The 27,968-nt window shown below is 44.6% G+C and overlaps 1 protein-coding gene across 4 annotated transcripts; it reads left to right on the plus strand.

Annotated features, from left to right (window-relative positions):
- The first annotated feature begins 620 nt into the window (after positions 1–620).
- On the plus strand, positions 621–27,710 carry CNTRL (centriolin). Of its 4 annotated transcripts, none has more exons than XM_063409356.1 (42): positions 621–865; positions 1,980–2,225; positions 2,531–2,664; positions 3,174–3,304; positions 4,631–4,772; positions 5,280–5,466; positions 5,564–5,757; positions 7,410–7,529; positions 8,107–8,332; positions 8,772–8,881; positions 9,381–9,575; positions 11,474–11,627; positions 12,050–12,270; positions 12,866–13,042; positions 13,330–13,464; positions 13,559–13,704; positions 14,109–14,289; positions 14,750–14,929; positions 15,203–15,382; positions 15,885–16,001; positions 16,273–16,417; positions 16,708–16,841; positions 17,322–17,496; positions 17,715–18,025; positions 18,205–18,413; positions 18,555–18,747; positions 19,073–19,203; positions 19,342–19,482; positions 19,592–19,718; positions 19,876–20,040; positions 20,711–20,870; positions 20,977–21,092; positions 21,571–21,788; positions 22,191–22,348; positions 22,594–22,667; positions 23,036–23,224; positions 23,601–23,826; positions 24,002–24,207; positions 25,112–25,378; positions 25,458–25,520; positions 26,476–26,676; positions 26,859–27,710. In XM_063409356.1, the coding sequence occupies exons 2-42, from the start codon at positions 2,012–2,014 to the stop codon at positions 26,928–26,930; spliced, it is 6,825 nt and encodes a 2,274-aa protein (XP_063265426.1). In that variant the 5' UTR covers positions 621–865; positions 1,980–2,011; the 3' UTR covers positions 26,931–27,710. The 4 variants fall into 4 exon arrangements, with proteins under 4 accessions (XP_063265426.1, XP_063265428.1, XP_063265427.1 ...); XM_063409357.1 differs by having other exon boundaries at positions 859–903; XM_063409358.1 differs by lacking the exon at positions 15,885–16,001.
- The last annotated feature ends 258 nt before the right edge of the window (positions 27,711–27,968 follow it).

Consider the following 27,968-nt stretch of genomic DNA (forward strand, 5'->3'; position numbering starts at 1 on the left):
GGCTAACATAGTTATTATTAAATACCAATAGGGGTGATATGCAAATAAAAAGGTGGAAATAGTGAAGAACACTAGGAAGTGCTTTAAAAGTCCAACAGTACTCTGAAATAGTGTTTTTAAAATCTAATTATGCTCCTTCCCTGCATTTTTCAGAGACAAAGCCTACTGGTTTTTCAACCTTGCATTTCACCCTTAGTTACACAGATGCTGAACTAACACAGTCCAAGTGTTAAAAAGAGATTTATTTACAGCCCTATATGGAAATGACAGTGATTTAGACCAGACATGCAGAGTTTATTACTGCAAATGAACCGCGTATTTCCAATAAAGCCCATTTATACGCAATTTTGCAGCGAGATACTAACGTGACACACTCATGGAGTACAGATAGGGAAAGAAAACCTATCAGCAGAGCAGGTTTTATTGTTTATATAGCCATTCTGGCTTGAAATAAACCAGTATCCCTCAAGGTTTTATTGTTTATAGAGTGATTTGGGCTTTATTTACCACAAACCCCCGGGGACTCGCCCTGAGGCGCCCCGGCGGGAAATGGCGGGGCGGGGGCGGGGCCTCGGGGGCGGGAAAAGCGGGGGGCGTGGCCTCGCTCAAGCCCCGCCCCTCAGCCTCACCCGCCGCGGCCCCCGACCGGACAAAATGGCGGCGGGGCGGCCCCTCAGGGAGCGCCCTTAAAGGAGCCGCAGCGCCCGTGGCTCGGCGGTGCGGGGGGAGATCGCTCGGGGAGGGGAAGGAGGAGGCGGAGAGGTGCGTTGAGAACCGGTGGCATCCTCCGGGAGCGCTCCGTGGCCGCCCTGCCCGCCCGTGCCGCGGCGGCGAGCGGTGAGACGGCGTTACCATGTCAACGCAGGTAATCAAAGCGGAGGCCTGAGGGATCGCCCTGCGGCGGTAACCGGGAGGGGATGGGGGGACTGGGGGCACACGGGGCCCCGATCCCCGGGCAGCCCCCCGGGTGTGTCACTGCGAAACCACTGCCTGTCCTCAGGAAACAGCGTTAAAACCGCGATCTGCGCTCCTTGAAACAGGAAGGAACGCCCCAATGTGGCTTTTCGTTAGCGCGCCAGCATCTTTCTCCCTCTCCTGCGCCTTCCAGTCTCACTGTCCTGATCTTGCATGAATTGTGTTTCCAAGTAATGGTTAGAAAACAGTGGCCCTTATTCTTGCCCCCCTTCCCTTTTCCTTATTTCCTTTCCAGTTTCGGAGAAAAAAAAAAAAGTCCATCTCAATGAAGAACCTATTCTCAAGGCACAACGTCGTCACTCACAAAGCTCCAAGTGCTTCTAACAGAAGACTTTTCTATCTTAAAGAATGCTTTAAAATGCGCTCCTGGTTCAGTGGGTGGAGGTGTTAGTAAAGCTCTGTCCCTTGGAGATGGTTGCTGCAAGGGCTTTGTCACACAGAGTGCATGACTTTTCCCACACTTATCCCTAGGGAAATATGTTCATCTCTGAGGGAAGTTTCTGTTAACATTCTCTAGAATTTCCCAGGCAGTCACAGGACAATTTGTTTGCAGAAAGGAAAACTCTGGGAATGCCAGCGCTAGGCTGATCCTGATTTTTTTTTTTTTTTTTCTTGGTTGCCTTTTTCTGCTTGCGTTTGTTCTTACTGCAGAGTGGGGTGATTTCAAGCTTTGGGGACATTTGGGATCCAATCCTCTGCTTGTGTCCCTGCCAGCTCTGTTAGCCTGAGCTGAGAGTATCTCCAGACCTGGCAGGTTTTGTGTAAACCACAGCAGGACAGGAGGAGGATGAGCTGCCAACACAAAGCTGCTCCATCAGTCCCTGGGGTTGTGCTGTAGAAGGGTGGGAGTATAAAGGTAAAATTCCTCCCAGTGCCAGGAAAACTGGAAGCTGGCACCCGTTGGAGATGTGGGTTTTGGCAGCTTCTCTAGCACCTTTGTTGTCATGCAAACCTTTTGAGATTTAGCTTTCTACACTGACTGATAATTGTTTCTGTTCTTCCAGGTATTGTCATGTGATACACCGAATTTCTGGCAATGATGAAAGGCTCTGTAAGGAAACCTGCAGTTAGAAAACCACAGGCATCGGCGTCCAAGATACCTCAGCCAATGTCACCTGTCAGTTCAGGTGCCACATCTCCATTTCTTGGCCAGCAGACACCTCCAGCTGCTCCCAAAAGCATGGAGCAGAGGCCCCAACAACTGGATATTCCAGCAGAAAATATTGGAGCTGCTTTTAAATTTCAGAAAGGTATTGTATAGTAAATAATACTGGTATCCAAGTACATACCACAAGCATTAAAAGCCTGTGTTCTGTGAATTATGTGATTAAAGATGTATGATCTGTTGGAAAGAAGCCCAAAAAATTTGCTTTAACCTTTTTTTTTTTTTAACACAAATGTGGAAATGGGAGTAATGAAAGCTGGGGAGAATAATGAGGCTTTTACTCCTTCCTGTAAAGGCTTCTAGGAGGATGATTTTTCAATGTTTTTCCAGTATTCAGTGTAAAGAACATAACAAATATAAAAATCATCAATCCTTTCTGTTTAATTTCAGGAGAAAATCGTGTTAGCCCGGGGGTTAAGTACATAACTGAATCCCTTATAAGGACTCTGTCAAAACAGCAAAACCTGGCATGTATAAGCTCACTGAATCTTTCTTCCCCAAAGGACGGGGACAAGAAATTTAAGGTAAGTTATTGGAAATAACTGGAAATTAAAACTAAGTTTAAAATAATTACAATTTATTGTTTAATACAGCCTTATTTTTAAGAGGATGTAACCAGCACAGTCTAATTCTGTTAGCCTAGTTCTGCAACCAGCTTCTGTTAAAGAAAAAAGGCAGTGGGGACTTGAACAAAAGGAAAAGAATTGATTCATTAAAATTATGTTTAAAACAGATTCGTTCATGTAGTGTTTTAGGTTTTGGATTGTGCTGGTTTTGGTCGGTTTGGGGGTGTTTTTTTGTTTGTTTTTTTAAAAATAATGTTCCTTTTTATGTAAATGAAGACTCGCCCACTGTAAATTTAAAATCCAGCTTTCCAATACTGTAGAAGACTGTACCTGAAGTGAGGTTTTGGAATACTACAATGAACTGGGATTAATAAAATACTAGAATATTTGTATTTTTAATTAATAGAAAGCTGCTTTTCTCTTTAAAGAAACCCAAACCCTATGCTAAGAGATTTTCTTTTCTTTAGTACATAGAAAATTTGGAAAAGTGCTCTAAACTAGAGGAGCTAAACCTTAGTAACAACCAAATAGAGAAGATTGAGAAGTTGGATAAACTGCTGAAGCTGCGTGAACTCAACTTGTCCCGCAACAGAATCAGGTGAGAGGAAACAGCTCAGGGTTTGGAGAGCCCTGGGTCAATAAAGCTGATTTTCCTTTCCTGTTTGAGTGAGTTCTCTCACAGGAGTGAATATGGGATGAGTTTCCCAATTGGATGTCAAGATTAACAGGCTTTGAGGTCTTTTTTAAAAGCACAAGCTCTGAGGTGTTAGGAGCATAAATAATTCTGGGAAGTGCTGTCAGTGTAATGTGGATGTGGTTTAATTTGTTTTCCTTGGAAACCAAGCTAGAAGTGCAAGTTTCCAGATACCACACAGAGTGGGCAGGAACCCAATTAAGTGCATTAAAAATTAATTGAACTTTTACTGTTTGTTATTACAGGTAATAAGTTTTTCTTTTAGGAAAGGAAGCTGAATGGGCTTGATCAGGCAAGCCATAAACTCCCTAAATTGCTTTTGAGCTCTTTTGAGAGCCTGGTGTCTTGTTTAAAGCGTTGAAGGGTAATGGTTCATGCAGTAGCAAAACTCTTAATTGCTTTCAATTTTTCTGTCAATGAATTATAATCTTTACAATTATAAAACTGCAGCAGCAAAGCTGCCATTCCAGTAGAGACATTTACAATGGGAAGTGAGTAAAACCCCAGAGTTTGTTTCTACACATTGCATTCACACAACTTCCTCTCTCAAAAGGAATTGAAAAGGGCAAAGTAGCTTTTAGCTTCCAGCTGTTTTTACATTTTGGTTATGTACAGCTAATATATATCAAAAAATAGCTCATGTATACCAAAAAATAGCAGTCACAGGAGCACATCCTGCTCTACTTTGTTGTAATACTCATGGTTTATTTAATGTTCACACATACTCATTAGAAATGCTCAAGCAAACTACAACCTAGCATGGTTCCTCAATAGTTTTAATGAAAACACTAAAAATGTAGCTCTTCGTGCTGTCAGTTTACAGTTGATCCTTCCTTTTTATGGGGAGGGGGAAAACCCCACAAAACAATTTTTATTTTGATTCATCTTCATCCCATTACGTTCTTGGGAGAGAAAGAGCAAATTTTGCCTATTAAAATGGAGCTACCACACATTAAAATAGTGTTAATATTGAAATGAAGGCATGCAAAAGTAATGAGTTTATGGCAATGACAGAAAATCATGCTGTGATTTTTGGTCTTAATTTAGTACTTGTAGGTAAGCTGGTGTCATTTAATTTGATTTGTCCATGGCAGTAAATAAATAATGGTTTTGCTGATCTCTTGGTTAATTAATTGTGACAGATTTTGTTGTAGTTTATCCATAATGCCTCAGTTTCACTTTAAATTTGCTGTGGTTCATGACAAATTCCATTTTTCTTCTCCTTTTCAGCAAAATTGAAGGCATTGAACACTTGCAGAACCTTCAGAAGCTGAACCTGGCGGGGAATGAGATTGAGCACATTCCTGTGTGGGTGGGGAAGAAACTGAGATCCCTTCGAAGCCTGAATTTGAAACACAATAAAGTGTCCTCAGTAAGTGATTGTGGTTAGGGACAGGCATTGTTCAGTCTTTTCACGAAGTGAGCTGGGGTATTTACACTGACTGACTTACTCTGAGTGTCTTTCCACAAAGTCTGCTGTGAAATGCAGCAGCTGGGAGTTTAATAAAGTTATTTATCAGAGAAACTCCTGGCGGGCAGGGATTGAAAATACAAACCTGTATTCTGATGTTTGGGAAAACATAACTTTTTGGGAGGTTATGCATGCACAGGCCTTGGTATCTTGAATTTCCAAGATAAAGCTTGATTGCATTTACACTCTTTGCGATGGCATTTTTTATAGAGGAAATAATTTGATTTTAAGAAGTGATTTTAATCATAGTACTGTGTATTTTGGTAGATTTTTAGAGCTTATTCTTCAGCATAAAGGTTAAAATAAATCCTTTGCTAGAGACCTAACACAGAATCAGAAGTTCACTCCTGGGGGTTTAATTCTTCTCAGAAGGATGTCTAATCACTGTTGTGTTTCTCTTGGATTTAGCTCCATGATATAGCTAAGCTAAAGCCTCTGCAAGATCTGACCTCTCTGTTCCTTGCTGAAAATCCAGTTGCAAGTCTGCCTCACTACTGCTTGTACACCATATTCCACCTGAGGGCACTGGAAAACCTGGATGGGCAGCCAGTGACAGACCATGACAGGCAGGAAGCTCTGGAGAGGTTTAATTTAGGTAATAATCTATTAAATCTAAAGTGAATAACACAAAATTTAAGTTTAGGAGAGAAATGATTTTTCTATCTGAATGTTTCTCTGATTTTGTTTTTCAGAAGAGGTAGAAAAATTAGAAAGAGAGTTGGAGAACACAAAAAAAGACATGGAGAACCTGAAACTTAACCAGTCCAAAGTGCTTGAGCAGCTTCAGCTTCAAGATAAGCTCAACAAGTCACTAAAGGAAAAAGCTGTGCAACAGAGACAAAGCTTTGAGGAGCTACAGAGGGACCTGGGCACCAAAAATGAGCTGGTAAGACAATCCCTGGCACTAATGACATCTTTGGACACAGAGTTGTCAGTGTGAGAGTGCAGATGACTGAAGATTTATTTTTAAAACTGAGACCTGCAACTGTTTAAAGAGTGATTAGTGACCTTCAATATTCTTTCTGTGGAAAAAGTAAGTATATGGAAGCAGCACTGAGTATCACTCCTGTGATTTGTAGTAACTTCTTTGATTCTAGTAATTATTTACATATTTCTGTTTAGAACTTTGTCAGTTGATGAAAGGTTAAGAGCTGAATTGCTGATGTTCTGGATGTGCTGCACTGGTCTGACTCTAAAGTGCTGCTGCAGTAAGGGAGAAGATTGCTGCTTTTACAAAAACAAGATGTGCACACCAGTTGTATGTCAGTAACAGCCCTTGATTATCATTTTGGGTAGTGCTCACCAGTTTAATTGTATTTTATTCACATCATCCTAAAGATTTATGTTTGAGTCTCTTTCCATAAAATGCAAGCAAAACCCTACTGACTTGAGAGTGCTGGGTTGTGAGTGACCTGATGGGAACTTAATATTCAGATTTTCTCCTGTTAGACTTGTCCTCTAAAGTCTTGTCCTTCAGACTCTCACACCTGGTACTTCTATAGCTTTTTCTCTGAACACACACACACACTAACCAGCAGTCTGCCTCTAAAATGAAGGTGTTTGGATAATGAGATTTAGCAACAAATACTTTGCAGCCTGAACCCACTCTTCTCCTTTGGATGACGAACTTGGCTCACTTCTGTCTCCCTTTAGCTGGTGTCTGGGTTTGTCACAGTCCCCTTCCTGCAGAGCCTTTGTTCCTCACTCAAGGTAGCCCCACTGTGCCCGGGGTTGCATGGTTGGTTTGATTTCTAGGATGTATTTGCACGTTCCCTCAAGTAGCAACATTATTATGAAGTGTCCCAGTGAGATTTGATATTCACTGTGGTTTGGAATACAATTTTCTTGATATTTTTTCACCTTTTCTCTGAAACAGAGTTAATTTTTGCATGACGTTTATCAGGTTTTAAAATCTTCCTTTAAGCCTTTCCTGTTCTGTTTCTTTTCCTCCATTAGTCCTGCTTTCCACTCTCTATTGGAATTGTGCTGCATGTTCTCCCTCAGGTATTCAGTGTGAAAAGTTGATTTAAAAAGAAATCACATGATGGAGCTTTACTTAAAGATAACCTCAAAACCAATCTAGCACATGGTTAAGCTAAAATAAAATACACAGACTTTGCACTCTTGACAATTGAGATATTTTGAGTTTTTCACAGACCATGAGTGTTAACAGTCCTCATGATGACTAGTAGCAATATATTTCTTATTTTGGCCTAGATTTTGCTAAAGGATCATACCCAAATTATTATCTTATCCTAAATTAGGTCTAAAAATAAACTTCTCACTTTGATGTACATTAACTTAAAAGGCCTTTCATGTGATCATTTGTATTCTGTTAATTGTGGGGCTTTCCTCTCCTCTAAATCACCACTGTAAAATTGCCCTTTGTGATGTTCTTGATCCAGAGCTGTGCTGTGAGCTTTGTTCCCTCACTGAGGCTGTGCCCTGCTCTCTGTGGAGCTGCCCTGTGTGTGACAGTGACAGTGACAGTGACAGAGTTCCAGGGAATGACACTGCCTGGCTTTTGTGCTTTCTTAGCTGAAGCAGAAGACAGTGGAGCTCACCCGGGCTTGCCAGAAGCAGTATGAGCTGGAGCAGGAGCTGGCCTTCTACAAGATCGATGCAAAATTTGAGCCCTTAAATTATTTTCCCTCAGAGGTAATAATTTTAAAATCATGGGTCTTTTTATTGCTGTTTTCTTTGATTTTTCAAAAAATCTTTTTATTGCTGTTTCCCTTGATTTTTTCAACTTGGAAAATAAAGACCTTATTACAGTATAATAGAGTATAAAACTGATAAGTTTTTATCAGCATTTCCTATAATCTAATAGATACTGCTTTATTAAAGGCCTAACCTCTGTCATACTTGCAAACAAAAATGCCAGAATGAAATCCATGAGAAAAGTAAAGATCAGTAATCCTTGACTACAATTATGTCTGAGGAAAACTTAAGTGCAGCAATGTAATGGACTAAATATAATCTAAGTAAATTCAATAAAGTAAGAGAAAATTCCTCCAGACATCTACAACAAACTGGTCACCCCCCAGGTGTGTTTGTTTGGTTTTAATTCCATTATAAAATAACAATGCTTAAGGCAAAAAATGTTAAGTGTAATCCGTTTTCTTCTTATTTCAAAATGATTTTCCTTTTTATGCTTGGTAAGAGAACTAAATGTATGTTAGGAGTTGACTGCAGCCATAGTTCTGAGATAAAGACTCTGCGTCTTACATTTCAGGAGGTTGAACTTGATAATGTGCCTGGTGAAAGTCCCTACATTGGCAAGGCCAGGTACAAAAGAAATATGTTTATAAAGGAAGGATACATCCCTGACAAAGCTCAGCAGCTGCAGCTTGGGAAAGTGCAACAGGAGGAAGATGACTCCTGTAGGAAACCCTATCTGGAATCACATCTCCAGAGTCTAGATAAAATACTGCAGGATAAGGAGGAAAAGATTCATTCAGGTAAAACCTTATTTTTTATCAAATAAAGATAAAAACATATATCAGTGTGGTTTATTCCAGTGATTATTTGCTTGACATAGGAATAGAAACAGTGTGTCAAGGGCTGGAAGTGCTGTGATTGTTAAACTTAATGCAATTTTTGTGTCAAACTGCTACAGTTTCTTACTGCTGTTATTTTAAGATAAATCAGGGTGATATCATTACACCTTATTGAAAACACAGTTCTAGGGAGGTTTCACATTTGATGTACAAATTTAATTGTGTAAATACTTGTTAAACAAGCTTTGGACATACTTTCTGAGAAACCTGAATGTGTTAGCTGTGACTATCACTGTGCTGATTAATGTGTTCATGCACTGCTGTGTATCAGTGTTACACACAATATTATAATGTATTTATACATTATGTGGGGTTTGTGTTGGGTTTCTTTTGTCTGCAGCACAAAGAAGATTAGAAGAACTGGGAAGTGAAATTGCAGATGCAGAGCAACAAGTGCTGAAAGTAACAGGGGAACTGCAACAACTGGAGGATGCTCTGGCTCAGAAAAAAGTAAGTGTACCACAAAGAGCAAGGGAAGGTGTTCAAAGCAATGTTGATGTGAGAAAATACAACTTTTTCTCCCCATTCTTATAAAGAGTCCACTGTACAGGCATAAATCCATGTGTCAGGCATCAGAAAAATCTTCCAGGTTTTAGAGAGCTTGTTCATAAATCAGCTGTCAGAGCTGTAGTGCAGTTAATGGCATCTGTTCCATGTGGTGCTGCTGATTTATTGCTGACTTTCCCCAGAACCCTTTGGAAGGACCTGCTGGGTGGGTTGAGTTGTGCAGCTGATAACCAATGTGGCTACAGAATTGGCAGCTATAATTAATTTATCAGCATTAAACTAAATCAGCATCTTCCACTTCTTCAACTCTCATCAGTTATTGCTATTTTTAATTTTTAAACTTGCCTGAAAATCAGTGACCAGGATCTTCTGTGTTTAAATGTTAAATATTCTTGATCATCTGTGTATTTCCAACCACTCAACCTCCTAATGCTGTCTGCAGCTCTCCCAGGCCAGCAAGGAAGCAATCGAACAGCAACTGAGTGAAAAGTTACAAATCCTGCAGGAGCTGCGCAAGGAAACCTTGGAACTGGAAAAACAAATAGAGAAACAGAAAAGAGAAATAGGGAAAAATCAGAAAGAGCTTGAAGACTTGCAGAGTTCTCTTGGTTCTATAAATCCTGAGGATCCAAGGCATGTAAGTAAAACCAGAATCTGGATGCTCTTAAGTAAGAAATGAAAGTATTTTATACTTCGCGCCGTTTTCAGCAGAGGCACGCAAACACTTGTTTAAAAAGCTCCTTTTGTGTTTTTAAACCGAATTTCCTCGGCTGTTGGGTGGCAGAAGGGCCGAAAGAGTTTCGGGAAGGCTCCCAGGGGATGACCGGGCCCGGGGCAGGAACGGGACCCGAGCCCGGGGCAGGAACGGGACCCGAGCCCGGGGCAGGAACGGGACCCGAGCCCGGGGCAGGAACGGGACCCGAGCCCGGGGCAGGAACGGGACCCGAGCCCGGGCCAGGAACGGGACCCGAGCCCGGGCCAGGAACGGGACCCGAGCCCGGGCCAGGAACGGGACCCGAGCCCGGGCCAGGGACGGGACCCGAGCCCGGGCCAGGGACGGGACCCGAGCCCGGGCCAGGAACGGGACCCGAGCCCGGGCCAGGAACGGGAGCGGGCCCGGGGCAGGAGCGAGCCCGGGGCAGGAACGGGAGCGGGCCCGGCCCTTCCCGCGGCCGCCCCTCGCTTCGAATCACAACACAGGAAACGCCAACAGCCAACGGCCAGGAACGGGGCAGGGAACGGGGCTGGGACCGGGAACGGGGCAGGGAACGGGGCTGGGAACGGCAGCGGAGCCAGGGCAGCGGCTCCTGCCCCCGCCCCGGACCCCACGGAGACTCCGCTCAATCCCTGCCCGCGCCGAAGCTGCCGGTGCTTTTATTCAAATGAATTCTCGCTCAGGGGTGGGGCGTTCTGCAAGTGCTGCCTCAGGAAGAAAAGACAAAGGCAAAGCTGTAAGTGGCCGGGGACTTGTGGCTTTTTGTTTCTTTTTCAAACTGCATTTTTGGTGCCGTTCGGCAGCTGCAGCAAGATGGCTCGGTGGCAGCGGCGCGGGTTTTGCTTGTTGAAATTGCGATTTGGAAAGCTGCGGGGCAGTTTGTGTTTAGCAAGGTGACAAGTTGAACTGTGCTGATAGGGATGTTTAAGTTAACTTCCGGTTTAATCCGTTAAAAATACAAAAAGCTTTGGGTTTCCCATTTGCTTTTGTTATGGAAGCAACTTTGTAAGTGTTCTTCTTTTCTGAGAACTCATATTTAAATTTTCTACTGCTAGCTCGATTTATTTTTTTGAGTAGTAAGAAAAACATGCAGTTAATCACGACAGTATAATTCACGACAGTATATATTATTTTCCCAACTTTCTGGCGTTTGGGTTGTTTCTGAGCAATTTCACACTGGTAAGAAATAACACTTTATTCTGTTGATAACCAAGTTTTTGTAAACAGCTGAAACAATCAGTTAATTCATACTAAATGCACGAAGTCCTTGCCGAAGTCTGTGTGAGCTGTGTGGTGTATCTCCCAGAAATATTTTAATAAAGTAAGATTTACTTAGGAATATTTACTTAGTAACTGTAAAGTTGGCCCCACTTGCTGTTTGCTCAGAGTATTTTCCTTCAAGTGCTGACCTGACAAGTTCTAAAGCATCATCTGCTGTGAGGGCAATGCAGGATGACAGGATTAAGGATTCCAGGAGAAATCGTGTTTGTTCTTGACTGAGAGAGGAAGTGGTAGAACAAAACGTAAAGGCAGGAAGAAAGATAGTAGCCATGAGTGCTAATTTATAAATGCAGGCTTTATTCAGCCGGGGCAGGGGGGAGCCTGCAGACAATGCTGGCACTCACAGATTGCTGCTTATCTGGGGTTCTTTGTGGGGCAGGGAAAATATCAACAAATAACAAACCCCAAAGCACCAGAGTGTGTGCTGAGCTTGTGGCTTTCCTTGCTGATAGTGAGACGCTGCAGAACTGAGACAAAATCCCAAACTGGTTTTTCGAATCTGTGTTGATGCCTTGTTTTACCTTTCTGTTACTTGACAGGCTCACATGAAAGCTCAAAAAGCAAGTAAAGAACAGCACCTTGATATAATGAACAAACACTGCCAGCAGCTGGAGACTCGGCTGGATGAGATGCTCTCCAGGATTGCAAAGGAAACTGAGGAAATCAAGGATTTGGAGCAGCAGCTCACTGATGGTAAACTTCAATTTTTGTCTTAAAAGTGTTTCTTGTACTTAGGGCAACGTGACAATTGAATTGAGGATCGTTTTGTTTATCTTTGCTCAAATGAAATACAGAATGGGTACAAAAGTCTTAATAAACCGTTCTTAACTGATGTAAAAGGAAACTATGTGACCTCACCTCACTTCTGCCTTGTTGGGAAAGGGGGGCAGGAGTGCACAGAGCTGCATTTTCTTTTAACTCTTCCAGTGGCCAGATTATCACAGTAATATTGGGAATCCTAACCTTAAAACCAATATTTTCTGACTGAGTTCTGGGTGCTTGTTTTTACTTACTCCAATGGCAAACATTTGAAATTACGAAGGAAGGCAATTTGGTTTGTTTGGTAAATAAATGTGGTCTCTTAACTACCTTGAATTAATTTTGCTTTCCTGCAGGTCAAATAGCAACAAATGAAGCACTGAAAAGGGATTTGGAAAGTATTATCATTGGCTTACAGGAATACCTGCAAGGTGTGAAGCGTCAGGCCAGACAGGCCAATGAGGAGTGCAAGAAGTTGCAGAAGGAAAAAGAATCTTTGCTGGGAAGATTGGCAGGTCTGGAGGAGGAAAAGAGCAACCTGGAAGTGGTTGTCATGGATGCAGAGAATATGAGAAAAGTAAGGCTTAATACCTCTTTTCCCAAGGTCAGATATCTAAGGATAAACTTGAAAAAATAAGCTGGTGATCAGATTGGGACTAGGGAAGCACAGTTCCTTGGACAAAATAATTCCTGATAAGGTAACGTGATGAGATGTGCCCACAAGAGGAGAATCTGGCCTTTCATAGCAGAGACATGCAGTAGATCTGTGCTTTGTGAGAGATCAGAAATGCAGGTTTCACCTTGCAGACATCACTGCCCGTGGATCTGCAGGTGTCACCGTGGGGAATGGCCTCAGTGGAGTCTCTGATGGTGACCAGGGCTGTGTGGCAGCAGCTTGGATGTGACAGTGACACAGAACTGTCTGGGCATCCTGATGAGTGTTGGATAAACCTGAACTCCTGGGACAATTCTGCTTTACTTCCAGCTCCACCTTTCTACTCTGAGTGTAGATTTTGGACAGTCAGTGGCACCACTGACCTGTCCTTGCCGGTGGAAGTGCCACAAACCTTCAAATTTTAGTGGAGTTCCTGAGTTAAGGGGAAGGGAGGCAATGTACTCTTAAATTCTGGCTCTCCCATGTACGTCCTTCTAAACTGGGTGTTAAATTCCAGGAAATTGCAATGCTGGAGAGTTCACTCCAGGAGCAGAGAGAGATAAACCAGTCCCTTCAAGGAGCTCAGGGAAAGGTCTGTGCCTGCAAGGCTGAGCTGGAAGCTCAGTTAAGAGAGAGAGATGCTGAAGCCAAGCAGCAAAAAGAAGAATTTGAAAGACTGAAACAACTTAACCAGGTAAGAACAGAACTTTAGTGCTGCCAGAGGTGTCAGCTACCCAGGACACCTCATCCCCAAGGTTAAATCACAAAGAGCTGCTGGTTTTGGTGTGTCCCACAGTGTCAGATTGCTGGGATTTAAAACTTTGCTTTGAAGCAAGGCCCAGATGGTTTGCTTGGGGTTGTTTTGTTGGATCTTTTTTAGGTGCTGTCATATTGTTGCTGTTTTAAGAAATACATCTGCCGTGTGTTTGGGTGACAGGTTGGGAGTGGGGATGTTAATGTGGAGGTTTTGTGGTTTTGTAGATGGAATTGTCAGCCCTGCAGGATGAGCTTGAAAAGGAAAGAAAACTGTTAGAGAATGCTCAGATCAAAGCACAGCTGGCAGAAGAGAAGGAACAACAAAATTACAAGCTGCTTTTACAGTTCAAGCAATTGCAGGTGAAGTATTTGTTGTATTAAAAGTTCTAGCTTTTATCACTTGTGGATTTGCTTGCTCACATTTGTGTGGATTTCTTTTTTTGTCTATTTTTAGGGAGACAATAATTTCCTAAAACAGCAGCTTAAAGATCTTCAGAATCAACTAAACCATGCTGTTGGTAACTTAATTCATCCTGAAGATGTCATGGCTTGTATAAATGAACTCAGGCAAAAGCTTCAGACAGGAGCAGGAGAGATAAAGTGAGTAAAATAAAAGTGCAAGCAGTGGGAGATTTGAGGCTGTGAAAGGGGCAGGACAAAAGGAAATGGCCCCAAGTTGTGCCAGGGAAGGTTCAGGTTGGATATCTGGGAAATTTTCCTCACTGCAAGTCTTGTCAGGCACTGGAAAAGGCTGCCCAGGACAGTGGTGGAGTCACCAGCACTGGAGGGATTTAAAAAAAATTTGGATGTGGCACTTGGGGACACCTTGGCAGTCCTGGGGGAATGGTTGGATCTGATGAACCCAGAGGGCTTTTCCAGCCCAACCTGCATGAATTATACAGCACATTGTCATCTGCACTATTTGTCATTCATGATTTCAGTATGTGGTATCACAACTTAAATCACTGTTTTCTGTCTTGGAACGTGGATTGTTTCTCTTCCAGGTGTCCAAATTCAGCTGATGTTTTAGGGAAAAACCTTGCAAGTCTGCAGAAAGAATTCAATGACATCCTTGCTGAGGCACAGAAGGAAAAAGAGAAAGCATGGGCTGGACAGAAGCAGTTGCAGGAAGAAATGGTGTCCCAGCAGGAAAAACTGGAAGAAATACAGGAGAAATACAAACAGGCACGTATCAAACCACAAAAGCAAGAGTGAGACAATTTCAGATTAGTCTGAAAAATGGAACCTGCAGCTGAAGGATCAAGTTTCACACCGTGAAGCTTTGCTGTGCTCTGTCCTTTGTGTAACAGTGGAGTCTGATTTGATTTTTCATTAATAGTCTTCCTGATTTTTACCTGATTGTTTGGTAAATTGAAATTTGTCTTAGAGGCAACAAAGACTTTAATGACCACTAGAAAAATACAGCTCTGAACATTCTTGAAAGATCATTATGCATACTTCTAATAAAAAAACTGAGGCACTCTTAAAATATTACAGTGGCACAGTAGTTACCTTTCTTTTCTGTTTGATGCAAAATATGCTGGTAACTGCATTTCCCAGAAATTTAATTAAATAATTAAAACGGGGTGGCTTTTGACTGGAAAAAGAAAATCTGGCAACTTATTCTGATGTATTTTACCTACAGGTTAAAGCCGAAAACAGGCAAAATAAGAACAAGATCCATCAGTTAGAGAATGAAATTCAACGTTTACATGGAAAAATAAAGAGCATGGAAGAGATTCAGGGCCTGGCTGATCAGCAGCTCCAGGAGGCAGATGAAGAAAAAGAGGCTATTCTTGCTCAGCTGGAGAATTTAGAGAAAAGGGTAAGAATGGGGGAGAATTTAGAGAAAAGGGTAAGAATGGGTGAGGGCAGGTCCACGCACTGTTTGATTGCTCAGGAAAAAAGAAACAAAAACTTGTGAATTTTGCTTTGTAAGATAAAACAACACACGTAAGAACACAAATGTTAAATATAACATCTTTCTTTTCCTTAAATTTTACAGCTTGTCCTGGCTTTAGATTTTTTTTCTGTGTAATACAAAATGGAGTGGGGATGAAAGGAGGTACGTTGTAAAAGTCTATTTTCCTGCTTTCAGAAAGAGGTGGAAGATGCCAGGGCACAAATGCGGGTGAGGAGCCTGGATAAGGAGCTGAAGGAGCTGCAGAGAGCAGTGGTCACCTCAGACAAGCTGGCAGCCACCGAGCTCTCCATCGCCGTCAGCCAGCTCAGGGCTCTGCAGGACACTGTGCTCAGGATTGACCAGGACAGAGCCGAGGTGAATCAGCAGGGGGAGTTAATTAATTGCTTGTTAATGGTGCTGCAATGGGAGCAGGGCTGGTGTCCTTCAGATGAGCTGAGAGCTGTCTTCTGCATTCTTCTGAGCTGCACTGGAGCTCTTGCTTTGGGCAGAGTTTTAAATTCAGTAGATGAGTGAGGAAATTTGAGTTCCTGCTGTGGGAGGGAAAGGAAGGGGAAGATCTTCAACCTCTTATTAACTGAAAGGCAAACAATAGATAATACATTGTTCTGTAAGACAGAAAAACAAGAGAAAGGACTGGAAACTCTTTTTCAAACTGGGAAGCACTTTTGGCTACATAATAACATCTCCTCTGCACCAATACTGTAAAGTTAAAGGAGAGACAGTATTTTACATATATCTAGAGTTCCAGAACACTCAGGTGCTGATGCTTCTCAAGGGTTAGCTTTTCACAATGACACATTTCAAGCCTGAGAAATGCTCCTGACAGCTACAGCTCAGATGAAAATCTCAATTTCAGAAGCTTGAGGAAGCCCAGGAGTCCTGTGCTGAGGCAGCTCGTGCTTCCCAGGCTCTTGCCAGAGCAGAAGCAGAAATAGAATTGCTACAACAACTCCTGAAGGAGAAGGAAGAGCAAGTAGGTTGTTTGCTCTGTGTTATATGATCAAATACCAGTGAGTTTCTGGAAATGCCATGTTCAGAGTTCTTGCCCTGCTCTTTTTCCCTCAAGTTTTCCCAAATCACAGCCTTCTTCCCTCCCCTGACACCTGCCCAAGAACAAACTGAAAACCTCACTGCCTGGAGCAGCTGAGTCTTAAAAATCACCTATTCACTCAAACATCTCTCATATGAGGGGATAGGAAGAATGAGTGGGAGCTTTTTGTGATTTGAGCTTCTGTTTCAAATAGGTTCTGCAGGAAATGGAGAGAGCTGGTGAGAAAACTGTTGCATCAAACACTCATAAGTTTGAAATGAATAAGTTAAGGGAAGCCGTGGAGCAGCAAAAAGCAGAGATTGAACGTTTGAAATGGTTGTTGCATAATATTGGGACAGGTAATTTCTCTTTTCTCTCCACTTCATGCAGATAAACAGGGGTGCAGAAGATTATTATTCCCTATTTCTTACTGTTTGAACTGAGAATGTGGAGAATAATGTTGAGAATATAAACCACCAAACCTCCTGTGTATGTCTGTCATTATAGATAACATTCAGTTTGTCTCCCTCAGCGATTAATTTTTTTAATATAGTTCCAATTTAACTGGATAACATTGAGGGAAAAGTTGAATGCAGTATCTATTTACCTATTTGCCTTAGATGACTCTAAAACTGTGCTTAATTTGCAGGTAACAAAGATGAAATGGAGACCTTACAGGGTGAAATTGCAGCCCTCAGAACTGTGCTCTCCCAGCAGAATGATCACAGCACAGCAGAGCCCCTGAAGAGAGGGGGGTACTGGTGCCACATGCCATCATCACAGGTCAGGAATGAAACCCTGTCATGGATTGTTCTTCCTGTGGAAAGCCCTTTGATGGGGAAAAGTGCATTATAAATTCAGTAGGTTTGGGAGAAATTTGAGCACAAATATTGGCTGGCATGTAGGAGAAATACTGAAATAAAACACACACACAGATGTTCCTGGTAAAGCCCTTTGATAGGAGTCCAGGGTACATAACTTTGGGAGAGAACTGTTCAGTGGGCAGCACTGAAAATCCATTTAGGTAAGGGTTAAAAGGGGATGTTACTGACAAACATTTCTTCCAAAAGATTATCTGTCTGAATTTAAAGCAAATACTGTTAAAATAGATTTAGTGCTCTTAAAGCAGCATCATGCTTAGAACTGAGAGACAGCAGAGTATGTGTATCCTGTTCTGAAAAATCATTAGAATGTCAACAATAACTCCTTTATTTGCCATGATCTGTCATTTCTAGATTAAAACATGCTGTGTTTTTTCTTTAGGCTTCAACTCCTGCTTCCCACAGCACCAAAGACTCTGGAGTGTGTTTGGGCTGCTCTGGCACATCCCCAGCCACGAGAGGGGATGCTCCCTGTGGGAGGGAGGACTTGCCCAGCCAAGGATGTTGGGTTTATTCACCAGTCAGAAATAGGGTGTACAAAGCAAATTCTGCCAAAGGTAAGTCAGTGTCTGTCTCAGAATGTTTAGGAGCAGACTAAAGATAGGCTTGAAAAAACAAAGAGAGTTTTTTTTGATGGGCATGAGTGAATATAAATATTTATTACTGTTTAATAACTTTGTTTTAGCAACATTTATTATATAGAATTTAAAATTTGAAGGCTATTTCTACTGAAAAATTATTAAAAATAACATGTTTGGTTTTGTCTCTTTTAAAGATAGAAGAACAAAAGAAGATGGTGAAGGAGGTGCAGGATCTCCTGTCCCTGGAGGCTCCCCATTTGTCCCAGCCCCGGGCACAGTTATTTACACAGCCCTTCCAGATGGGGCCCCTGCACCTCAGGGCGTGGGGGTTTGTGCCCCTCCTCCTGCAGCAGCCCCTGGAGCTCCAGTGACTCCTGGATCCACCATCCATGGCCCACCTCCCATGGGAGCCCAGGTGCTTTATGGCCCTCTGCCTCCAACCTTCCCAGTGCCACTGCTTCCCCTGGGAGCGCTCCACTGCAACATCCCTGAGCATCAGGAGCTGGTAAGAACCAGGGCTGCAGCTGCAACCCTTGGGAACTGCCTGATGAGTTAGGAACAGCTCCCTGCTAGGAAGGGTCTGGATCTGGGTGCAGTCTTTGCCATCTGGAGCTGCCCCTGGGTGTCAGGAGGCCTCGGCTGGGAAATAAATCCTGATCGTGTTGTTCTGTTCCCTGTGTGCAGGAGAGTGAAGTCTCAAGGCTGGAAGACACTGTGTGCTATTTAAAGTCTCAGAAATACAAAGAGAAATGCTCAGAGGCAGCTGAGCGTAAATACAGAAAGGAGGTGGAAAGATTGCATGGAAATGTTGAAGAGCTTGAGCAGGAAAGAGAAGAGCTGGAGTGTGAAGTGGCAGAGCTGCACCGAGCGGCTCAAAAACGGAGCACACGCAGGTGGGACATGTGCAAATACCCAAACCTTTTCCCAGCAAATGGCCATTTTTTGACTCATTTACAATTCCAGAAATTCAAGGGGCTCCCAGATCTTTGGCATCTTCGTGTTTTAATTCCGTGTTTTTCATCCTGACCTTTCAGGGATTTCATTGACGGCAGCACCGACAGCCTCGTTGCAGAGCTGCAGCTGCAGAAATCCCTTCAGCAGCAGGAAGATGTTGCAGAGGAGATTGAATGTGCAGAGAAGACTCTGCTGAAGCGCCGGGCTGAGCTCAGAGAGGCTGACAGGCTCCTCACAGAGGCTCAGGTGGAGCTCGAGAGCACCCGGGGCAAGGTGAGGGAAGGCAAAACCCTGAGGGCAGGATTGGAGTGCTGTTTTGTTGGTCTAGGCAGTTCATTTTCACATGGGTAACCTGGAACCTCTTAAAATGCTTCAATATGAAAATAAATTGGGAAATAAACTGTGCTAGAAGAACTCGGTTTGGTCCTTGTTGAGGAGGAGGAAGGTTTTCTGCTCTGGACAAGAGAGGAGAAAAAGTTGTTCATGGTAGACAGAGGGAGAAGGCTGAGGTGGAATATTCAAGCCAGGAGCTCTCTTTTAAACAGCAAATGCAGCATAAGGTGGAATGTATTGTCTCAATCTTCAATTTTTGCTTTAGACTAAAGAGACTCTGCAGAAGTACAATCGTGCCAAACACCGTTTGTCCTGCACTGAGCTGGAGGCAGAGGAGCTGGAGCAGAGGGCTCAGGAAACAGCCACCAAACTTGTGAAAGCAGCTCAGCAGCTCAGGTACCCTGAGTGCTCCTGGGGGTTTGTGAAACACGGGGTGAGCACAGGGGCTGGGCTCTTCCCAGTGTCAGGACACTGCTTTTGGAGAGGGAGAGAGCTGTTAAATGTTGATATGAAAAGGCACAAATGCTCTTCTAGGTTATTACAGACAGACACGAGGGGTTTGGAACAGCTGAAGAGGGAACAAGAAGGTATTTTGAAGGAAATCAACAAAATGGTGGCTGCAAAAGACTCTGAGCTGCAGTCATTAAACCAGAAGATAGAAATGCTCACTGAGAGGTGAGTACTTTTCATTTACCATGAACTGCATGAAGTTAAACATGTCCTCCTCCAGTGAGCCTAAGATATTCTCACTTCTTCTGAGCTCTGTTTTTATCCTCACTCTCAGCCTTCAGAAGCTCCAAGGAGATATTCGCCTTGCAGAAGGTAACGAGGGCCAGCATCTCCAGATCATCAGAGAAGCAGAAAACCTTGTTCAGGGCAAGAAAAACGAACTGGAAACATTGAAAGATCAGGTGAGGCTAGCCCTGGGCTATCCATTTTGCTGGAATTGATCTTTGTCTCCCAGTTACGATCCCAGTCTCTCCCATGCATTTTTTCATGTGGGTTTTTTTATGTTTAGCTATAAAACAAAAGCTTGCACTGACTCTTGTGTTCACTTCCCCACTGTAGATTTCTGCTCAGCAGCAAGAGCTCTTGTTCCTGGAGCAGCAGGTGACTCAAAGAACAGAAGAGCTCTGTGGCCTTCAGGACTGCATTTCCCAGAGGAAAGGTGACCTCAAAGAAGCTCTTCGAGAGGGAGAGACAGAAGCACATGAAAAACTTCGCCAGATAAGGGTAAGTTTTCAAATTATTATAGCAAAACAAACAATCCAGGAGGTTTCCACAAAATCAGTTTTGCTTTTTGTGCCCTCCCCAAACCCACTGAGAAAGAGAACATGGAATTTTATGGTTTTGTGTGACCAAAAGCTTAGTCCAGATGCACAAAGAAGAACTCCCCAATTCCAGTAATTCTTACAGAATTGGTCCCTTGAGAGCTAAATTACATGAAATATAAGTCTGTGAATGACTTCCTGTTGCTGAGGAGCAGCTGCTGAAGGGAATCAGTGTGATCAGTGTGTGTAAAACACAACACAGCTGCCCCACTCTGTCCCCATCCCCATTTGCACTGAGAGGATTCTGTACTTCCCTGCTGAAATCAAAACCAAGTATCAGGGCTAATTGTATTTTGTGATTTATTTTCTTCTGTGAGGTCTTCTTGTCTGGTTTTGTTTTAAGGCCTATTATTCACTTGAATGACAATGTTGTGGTAAGATTTGGAGATCAAATTCCTTGCAGAATTATTACTCTGAATTGCCAACAAACAAGACCTTAACTTAAATATTCTGTATTTTTTGTTTGTTAAACCAGAATACTGATGACAGACTGTTAAACTTCAGTTTAAAGGAAAAATTCATTTAAAATTGCAAAGAATGGTATTCCTTATAACACTGAATTATTCTCACAGGAAATGAAAGTACTTCTGGGAGAGCTTAGTGTTGAGAGGAATGAACTGGATGTCCAGATGAATGAGAGAAGATCTCAGCTTTCAGTCCTAAAGAAGGATATTAGAAAGGAGGAGGAAAATCTTCAAGGAATACTTGGTCAAATCACCAAACATAAGATGGGTAAGTCCTGGGATTTACTGGGTTTTGTGCAGATTGGGAACGAGCACACAGAGCTCGAGTTCTCCTCATCCTAATCCAATAACTGCTCCTTATTTCCCCTCACTAGAATTGAAACATGTACTGGAAATGCTGGAGCTTGAGAAGAATGAACTGGAAGGTTTGAAACTACAGCATGAACAGAAGGTCAATGAGCTGGAAAAGATCCAGGTGGCTGTTCTAGAGGTAGGAAATGCTTCTGTGGCTGAGGCAGAGACTGGGAGATCTGTGCTTCTCTTAAGCCTTGGATAACAGAATCCTGATGCTTTTAAATCAATCAGATTCTAATCTCATTTCAGCTTATCACAGGAAAGCCCTAAAGTCCACTTAGGCCCTTTAAAATAATGGGATTTTTGGTGTACGTTGGAGGGAGGGAGCACAGAAGCTCTTCTGTGGCTGTAGAATGATGGATGCTGGTTTTTAGGAGCTTCCAGAGTCTTTTTATCTGGATCCTGTTCCCTCACTTCCAAACAATGAGTCTGGAAGGGAGTTTAACTCAGCTGGGTGATCTCCAGCATTACAAAGGTCCCCAAGGTCCTTGGAACCATTCTGTTGTCACCTTCCTCCTTTAAATGCCCTCAGACTCCTCTGGCTGCAGCTCAGGCTGTCAATACCTGTTCTGCTTCTGGACCATTCCAATGCTCACCATGCCTGTTTTTCCTAGGAGAAGCTAAAACTGGAGAAAACTCAGAGATTATTTCAGTGCCAGCAAGGGGAGGTGGATTGGCAGGAGCAGCTCCTCAGGAAGGACCGTGAGCAGAACGAGCACCTGAGCTCCCAAATGAGAGCTCTGCAAAGCAGCATCGAGGCTCTGGCCAGGGAGAAGGAGAGGCTGCAGGAGGACTGCAGGAGCTTGGAGAAGAAACTGGCACAAACCAAAAGGTGGGGGAATGTCTTCTGCAGAAATCAGAAGTGTTTGAATGTCTGTTTGTTGTAGTTAAAAATACAGCTCTAGCTCTGAGGTGCCCAATAATACAGAACAGGCATTTTCTTATGTTCTGTGGAGTTTTTGCTTTAAGCCTGTCTACAGCAGATGTAAAAAATACTCAGCAATGGAGCTGATCAATCAGCAGCATTTGTTATATCCTGGCAATGCTACAAATGCCACAAATGTGAGAAATGTGAGAAATGTTACAAAAAGCAAAGTGTTGCCTCTTGGAACAGGACATTTGTCTTGCTCTGACTGCTGGTGCCCTCCCCTTGGGCTTAGAGGGTTTTGCTGCCATTTTTAAAGTCCTCACCAAGCATTTCCAACTAACCAGGATTGTGATTCACATTTTACAGAGATTTAACTGCTGCTGAAGACAGCAGCAGAGCTGCACTGTCCAACGTGGAAAAAGTGGAATTGGATATGAAGAACCTGCAGCAGGAGGTGGAGCTACTGAACAAGCAGAAGAAATCACTGAATGCAGAGATTGTTGCTGTCCAGGAGGATCTTCAAGGTAAAATTTTTGGGTTTAAGCATTTTAAGAGAAATTCTGTTAAAAGACACACTTTAACTGAACTGTATGATATTAAACATTCAGCATGCTCAGATGTCCACAGGCAGAAGGAATTTAACATGTTGAAAAGATGGAAATTTCATAAACTGTGTTTGTGTTATTCATGCTTTGCTCATGAAAAGAGAGAATTTCTGTGTATTGGTATTTCAAACAAATTGATGTCTTGTCACCAAATACTTTCCTAGGGAAAAAGGAAGAGCTGGAAACTCTGAAGGGAGAACTGAATGACTCGAGGCAGCAGCTTCACCTCGTGGAACAGGTTTGTTTTAGTGAAATTTGTCCTTATGGTCACTCTGGGAGTCTGGTGCTGCTCCCAACCCGTTTGTGAGGGCACAGCTCAACATCAGAGCCCTGCAGAGCTGAGAGCAGGGATTGCTTTATTGCCTTCTTGTTGAGTGTGGAGTGGGTTTATTGTTTCTTAGGAGGAAGATAATTTAAAAACAACCAACCAAGCAGCACCTTCTGCCTTCTTACCTGGTGGCTCCTTCGGTGTTAATTCCCTCTGTGGCTGGTTTGGGTGGAAGGGGCCCTGAGTGTGCCAGGGATCAGCTCTGTTCTCTCAAACCCAAACCTCTGGGGCTGGTTCCTCTTCCCAGCTCCTCCTGCCACTTTTGTTTTCCACTGCAGGATCTGGAAAACAACTCCAGGCAGCAGGAGGAGCTGCTCAGAGAGCAGGCAGCTCTCAAGGAGGAGATCCGAGAGTATTTAAGGAAACGGAAGGAGTGCCAGGAGAGGTGCAAGAGGAGGGAGAAGCAACTGCAGCAGCTCCAGAAGAAGATTGAAGAGAAGGAAACAGAACTGGCCCAGCAGGAAGTGGTAATGAGCCCCCTGACTTGCCTCACTTCCTCCTGACCTTAAAAATAATTCAGGCCAAAAAGTTTGAGGTGTGAGTTTACAAATAATCACAAAAGCAATACAATAATCACAATAATCACAGACTGGTTTGGCCAAATTAGCTCGGGTTGGGTGAGGAGTTTCAGCAAAGCGTTACCCAAAAGGAAAACTGAGGGAGCTGTTCTGAAAATGAGAGAGGCAAGAAAAAGTGACAAACATTTTTTGTCAGTAGGGACTGTTAGACTGCAGTTCTTTCCAATTTATGCTGGTTTTACTTCTCTGATGTCTCGTAGTGATGGTTTTTGTTCTCCCTGAGTTGGTGCTGGTTCAAGCTCAGATTGGGGGGGGTTTCTGGCAGGTTCTTCACCGCCTCAAGCAAAACTCAGAGCGTGAAGGGAAGAAACTGGAAGAATGTGCAGCTAAAGTGAAGGATCAGAAAATGCTGTTGGAAAAGGAGCTAACAGATCAACACAAGAAACTGGAGCAGGCAATAGCTAAAGTCAGGCTGGCAGAAGAGAACCTTGGGAAGCTGGAAAAGGAGGAGTCCCTGTGTGCAGCTCTTGAGGAAACCATCAGGAAAAGCAGTAAGAGTCATGGCACAAATGAACTGCCACCATCTCTGGGGGCTGAGGATAATGGCACAATAAATATTTTTGTTCATCTTGCTCGGGTTCTTGGTGTTTGGAAAATCTCTGCTGTGTAGGAAGTGGGCCAAGATAAGCTTTTGCTAATCAGGATTTTTTTTAATGTTTATTGCAGAACATCAGCTCTCAGAAAAAGAATTACAGTTACAACAAAAAGACAGAGAAATACAGTGTCTTCAGAAAGAACTGGAGGTTTCAAAGTCTGAGCTGAAGCAACTTCAAGGTCAGATGGTGTCAGAGAGGAGAGAAGCAGAAAAACAAATCTTGCGTCTGAGAGAAGCACAGAAAATGCAAAGGATAGAGCTTGACAGCAAACTGCAAGTAAGTCCTCCCTGAGGGGAGAAAGTTTGGGGGTTTGGGTTATTTTAAACAGCAGAATGAGGGAATACCCATATTTGTCACTGGAGGAACAAAGCAATGGAACAACTTCCTGACCAGGCAGCCAAACTCTGACATCCCCAGTGCTGCACAAGCCCTGAGCTGCTCCTGTTTCTGGCTTGGAGGAGTCGTGGGCTCTCTGAGCTCCTGTTCTGTGTGGATGCTGCCAGTGAAGGCCTCTCCCTGCACTCCCCTAGGAGCAGAGGCACAGGAGTGGCAGCTCGCAGGGTGCTGAGCTTGTCACCCACGGTCACAGCGCCTGGGGGGACCTGGAGTGCAGCCACCCCCAGGGTGGCACAGCTGGGTGTAAATCCTGGGGGGATGAGGGTTCATGGCCTCAGACAAACTCATTTTGTATTGGTTTTCAATCTTCCTCCTGCGGTACCATAATTGAAAATACACCCAGAGTTGTAATTTATGCAAATCACTGAATGTTAGCAATGTTCAGAGCAGGCATTTAACAACTTGCCAGTGCCAGCTTGGGCCAGCTTTTTCTTCTTTAGATACTCATTTTAAATTAAAAAATGATTCACCTTGTCTGACTCATTCTAGTCCTTCAATAAACCCTTCATAAATTGTTTTGAAGCCCTTTAAAAACAGAGAATGTTGTTGGCATTTGAGAAGGCCCTGCAAGGTCAGAGTGTGGCAGGTTTAGGTTAACAGCCCCTGGTAGCTGGGGTTGCCTGTTCCCATCTGAGGGGCTTCCCTGGCAGAGTGAACGTTGGAACCAGGGCTGCAGCAGGTCAGGGGTTTGGATTTGTGACTGCAGCACTCCTTGGAGCCCTGTTCAGTTACACTGGAGGACCCTCAGGACTGGTGTTTGTAACCGAGCTGTTCTGTGCTGCAGGTGAAAACACAACACCTGGAAGAGAGACAAAGGGAAATGGAGAGTGCAGCAACCTTGCTTAACCTGGAGGTTGAAAATGAAATCAGGACGGGGTTTAAATCTTCAAGCTCGTCTTCTCCAGACCCGTTGGAAGACTTGGAAGCATCATTTGAAGGGAAGAGGAGTCTGCAGTGTGAGTGTGATAACCCAGAGACTGCTCCCTTCACTGCTGACAGACAGCTCCTCTCCTTGGAAGAAAAGTTCAATATTTCCAGAGTCTTCTTACTGGTAAAATGCTTTGGACAAGCAGCTGCTCCTGGTGCTGTGTTGGTCCCTGTGGCTGAGTGTGCTTTTCTTTTTCCCCGAGGATGAGCAGTGGCGGGGAGAGGCGCTCCGGGAGAAGCTGCAGCAGCACGAGGACAGGCTCAAGGTGCCACATCTGTGTCCCTCACACCCCTGGGCCCCCTCAAATCATGATCCAAACAGCCTGGGGGAGTGGGGATCCTCCTCCAGCTGGGGCACATCCACTCTGTAATGAACAGAGACAGGAGCTTTGGGTGGGAACAGTAGAAGCCTGGCTGTAGCAGGATGAGTAATTTTAATTGGCAGTTAATTAGATATTGGAGTATTTCAAGATTCTCTCATTTATATCATCCTGTGGTATATCAGCAGCATGACAGAGGAGTTCAGCACCACCCACAATCACCTTAAGGTCCAGGCTCAGTTAGAACATGGCCATCAAAACACAACTTATTTCAAAATGACTCCCAAACCCACTGCCCGCTGCTTGTGGTGTGAGACTCACCCTTCCAGCCTTTAGGGCTGACGTTACAGTGTTGGCAATGCCTGGTGTGACCCACCCTGGTGTGTCCAGCCCAGTGTGCCCACTCCATGTGACCCTTCCCAGTGTGCCCAGCTCCGGTGTGGCCCTCCCTCATGTGCCCAGCCTGGTGTGCCCACTCTGTGTGACCCTCCCCGGTGTGCCCACACTGACCCTCCCCAGTGTCCCCAGCCCTAGTGTGCCCAGTCCCGATGTCCCCAGTCCCGGTCTGCCCTCCCCGGTGTCCCCAGTCCTGCTGTCCCCAGTCCCTCTGTGCCCTCCCCAGTGTCCCCAGCCCCGCTGTCCCCAGTCCCGGTGTGACGCTCCCCCGTGTGCCCCTCCCTGGTGTCCCCAGTCCCACTGTCCCCAGCCCTGCTGTGACACTCCCCGCTGTCCCCAGCCCCGCTGTGACACTCCCTGCTATCCCCAGCCCCTCTGTCCCCAGCCCCGCTGTGACACTCCCCGCTGTCCCCAGCCCTGCTGTCCCCAGCCCCGCTGTGACCCTCCCCACTGTCCCCAGCCCCGCTGTCCCCAGCCCTGCTGTGACGCTCCCCGTGCGTTGCAGGCGCAGCTGCGGCGCTGCCTGGCCAAGCAGGCGGAGGTGCTGCTGCGGGGGAAGCAGCAGACGGCCGGGAGCCTGCAGAGCCTGCAGCGCCAGCTCCAGGTGCTGGATGAGCTGGTCAGCAGCACTGCCACAGACCCGCTCCTGCCCCGCAGCCCCAGCCTGCGCTCCCTGCACCCTGCTCTGCACGTGACAAAAGCTCAGGTAAGGCTCTGCTGGGACAGGAATTCCCATCGGGGGGTTCTGATGGTTCTTCTCTCTCTGGGAGTTGTTACAGCCTCGTGCTGCCTCTCTCCGAGGCTGGGCAGGGGGTGATCACACCCTGCCCTGCTCTGGTGTCCTTGGAAAGGCTGAGCTTTCCTCACGGGGGTTTGGGGTTTTTGCAGGTCCCCAGCAGCCCGGGAAGCGCGCTGGGATCGCCAGTGCTGCGCTCCAGCGCGGAAGGAATCTCCTGGTGAAGGCAGAGGTGAGATGTGGCTTCAGGCCAGTTCCAGCCTCCCAGAGACACGAGTGGTTGGAAGGCTGAGGGAGCACGGGGCAGCTGTGGCTCCACAGCCCACAGTCCCCTCCCAGGGACAGCATTCCCGCGGCTGGTGTCCCTTCTGCTTCAGCTTCGTGTGTTGGGCACAAGTGAGAGCTCCTGGAGCTCTCCTGGGACATTTATGCTGCATAATGTATGCAGCAATTTATGCTGCATAAATTGTTGCCGTCCCTGATCTTTCAGGAACTTTCCTGGTTCAACAGTTCAGCCCCATGGTTGAGCCTCTGGGACCACTGGTTCCACCCCAGCCTGGTACAAAAGTGCTCTTTTGTAACGATTTAAGGTACAAATGTTACTTGAACAGCGGCTTCACTTTAAAGCAAAGCCCAAAGCACATCCACACTTGGACAGGGGCGCTCAGGTGCCACCTCTGAAGAGTTCTCCTACCTCACTGGGCGAGCCGTGTCTGCAAAGGCCTTTGCCACCACTCACAAACAGCTGCTGCAAGGCCTGTACTGTGAAGGTTTTGTACAATTGACAACAGCTTTTTATATACAAGTTGGTTTTTTTAAAAAAAAATATTTTAAATGTGTATTTAAACGTGTCCAAACCAACCTATTTAAGTGTGCAGCCAGTGGCCAGTTTCCACTCTAAAGAGACCTTGTTACAAGGCCTGATCTGTTGCCAAATGCACGGAGGTTTAAAATACAATTATTTTGGATACTTCCTTAAAATAAACTTTTGTGATTGATGCTTTTCTCTGGGGGTGGTTGTGGATTTTTTTCCTTAAAGCTGTTCTCCAGGACAGTGACAATGCTGAGTGCTGGGGCTCCTCCTCGGAGGGATGTGTCCAGCACTGGCATTCCTGTCCTTGTCCCTCTTCCTCTCCCAAGGCTTGGCTGCATTGTCTGAACCAGGTGGATACAGACAACGGCTTCTTAACAAAATTACAATCAACTTAGTAGAGGAAAAGCCACTTTGTAAATCCTTCAGGCAGCAGGACAAGGCAGGGGCC

This window comes from Prinia subflava, chromosome 12 (genome assembly GCF_021018805.1).
Source record: "Prinia subflava isolate CZ2003 ecotype Zambia chromosome 12, Cam_Psub_1.2, whole genome shotgun sequence".
NCBI lineage: Eukaryota > Metazoa > Chordata > Aves > Passeriformes > Cisticolidae > Prinia > Prinia subflava.

Bases quoted from the DNA above. Each gene is read 5' to 3' on its own strand.
- CNTRL (XM_063409356.1), top strand. From the start codon at position 2,012: ATGATGAAAGGCTCTGTAAGGAAACCTGCAGTTAGAAAACCACAGGCA. The intron at 4,773-5,279 runs GTAAGTGATTGT...TCTTGGATTTAG, and splicing joins AACACAATAAAGTGTCCTCA to CTCCATGATATAGCTAAGCT. The intron at 18,748-19,072 runs GTGAGGGAAGGC...TTTTTGCTTTAG, and splicing joins TCGAGAGCACCCGGGGCAAG to ACTAAAGAGACTCTGCAGAA.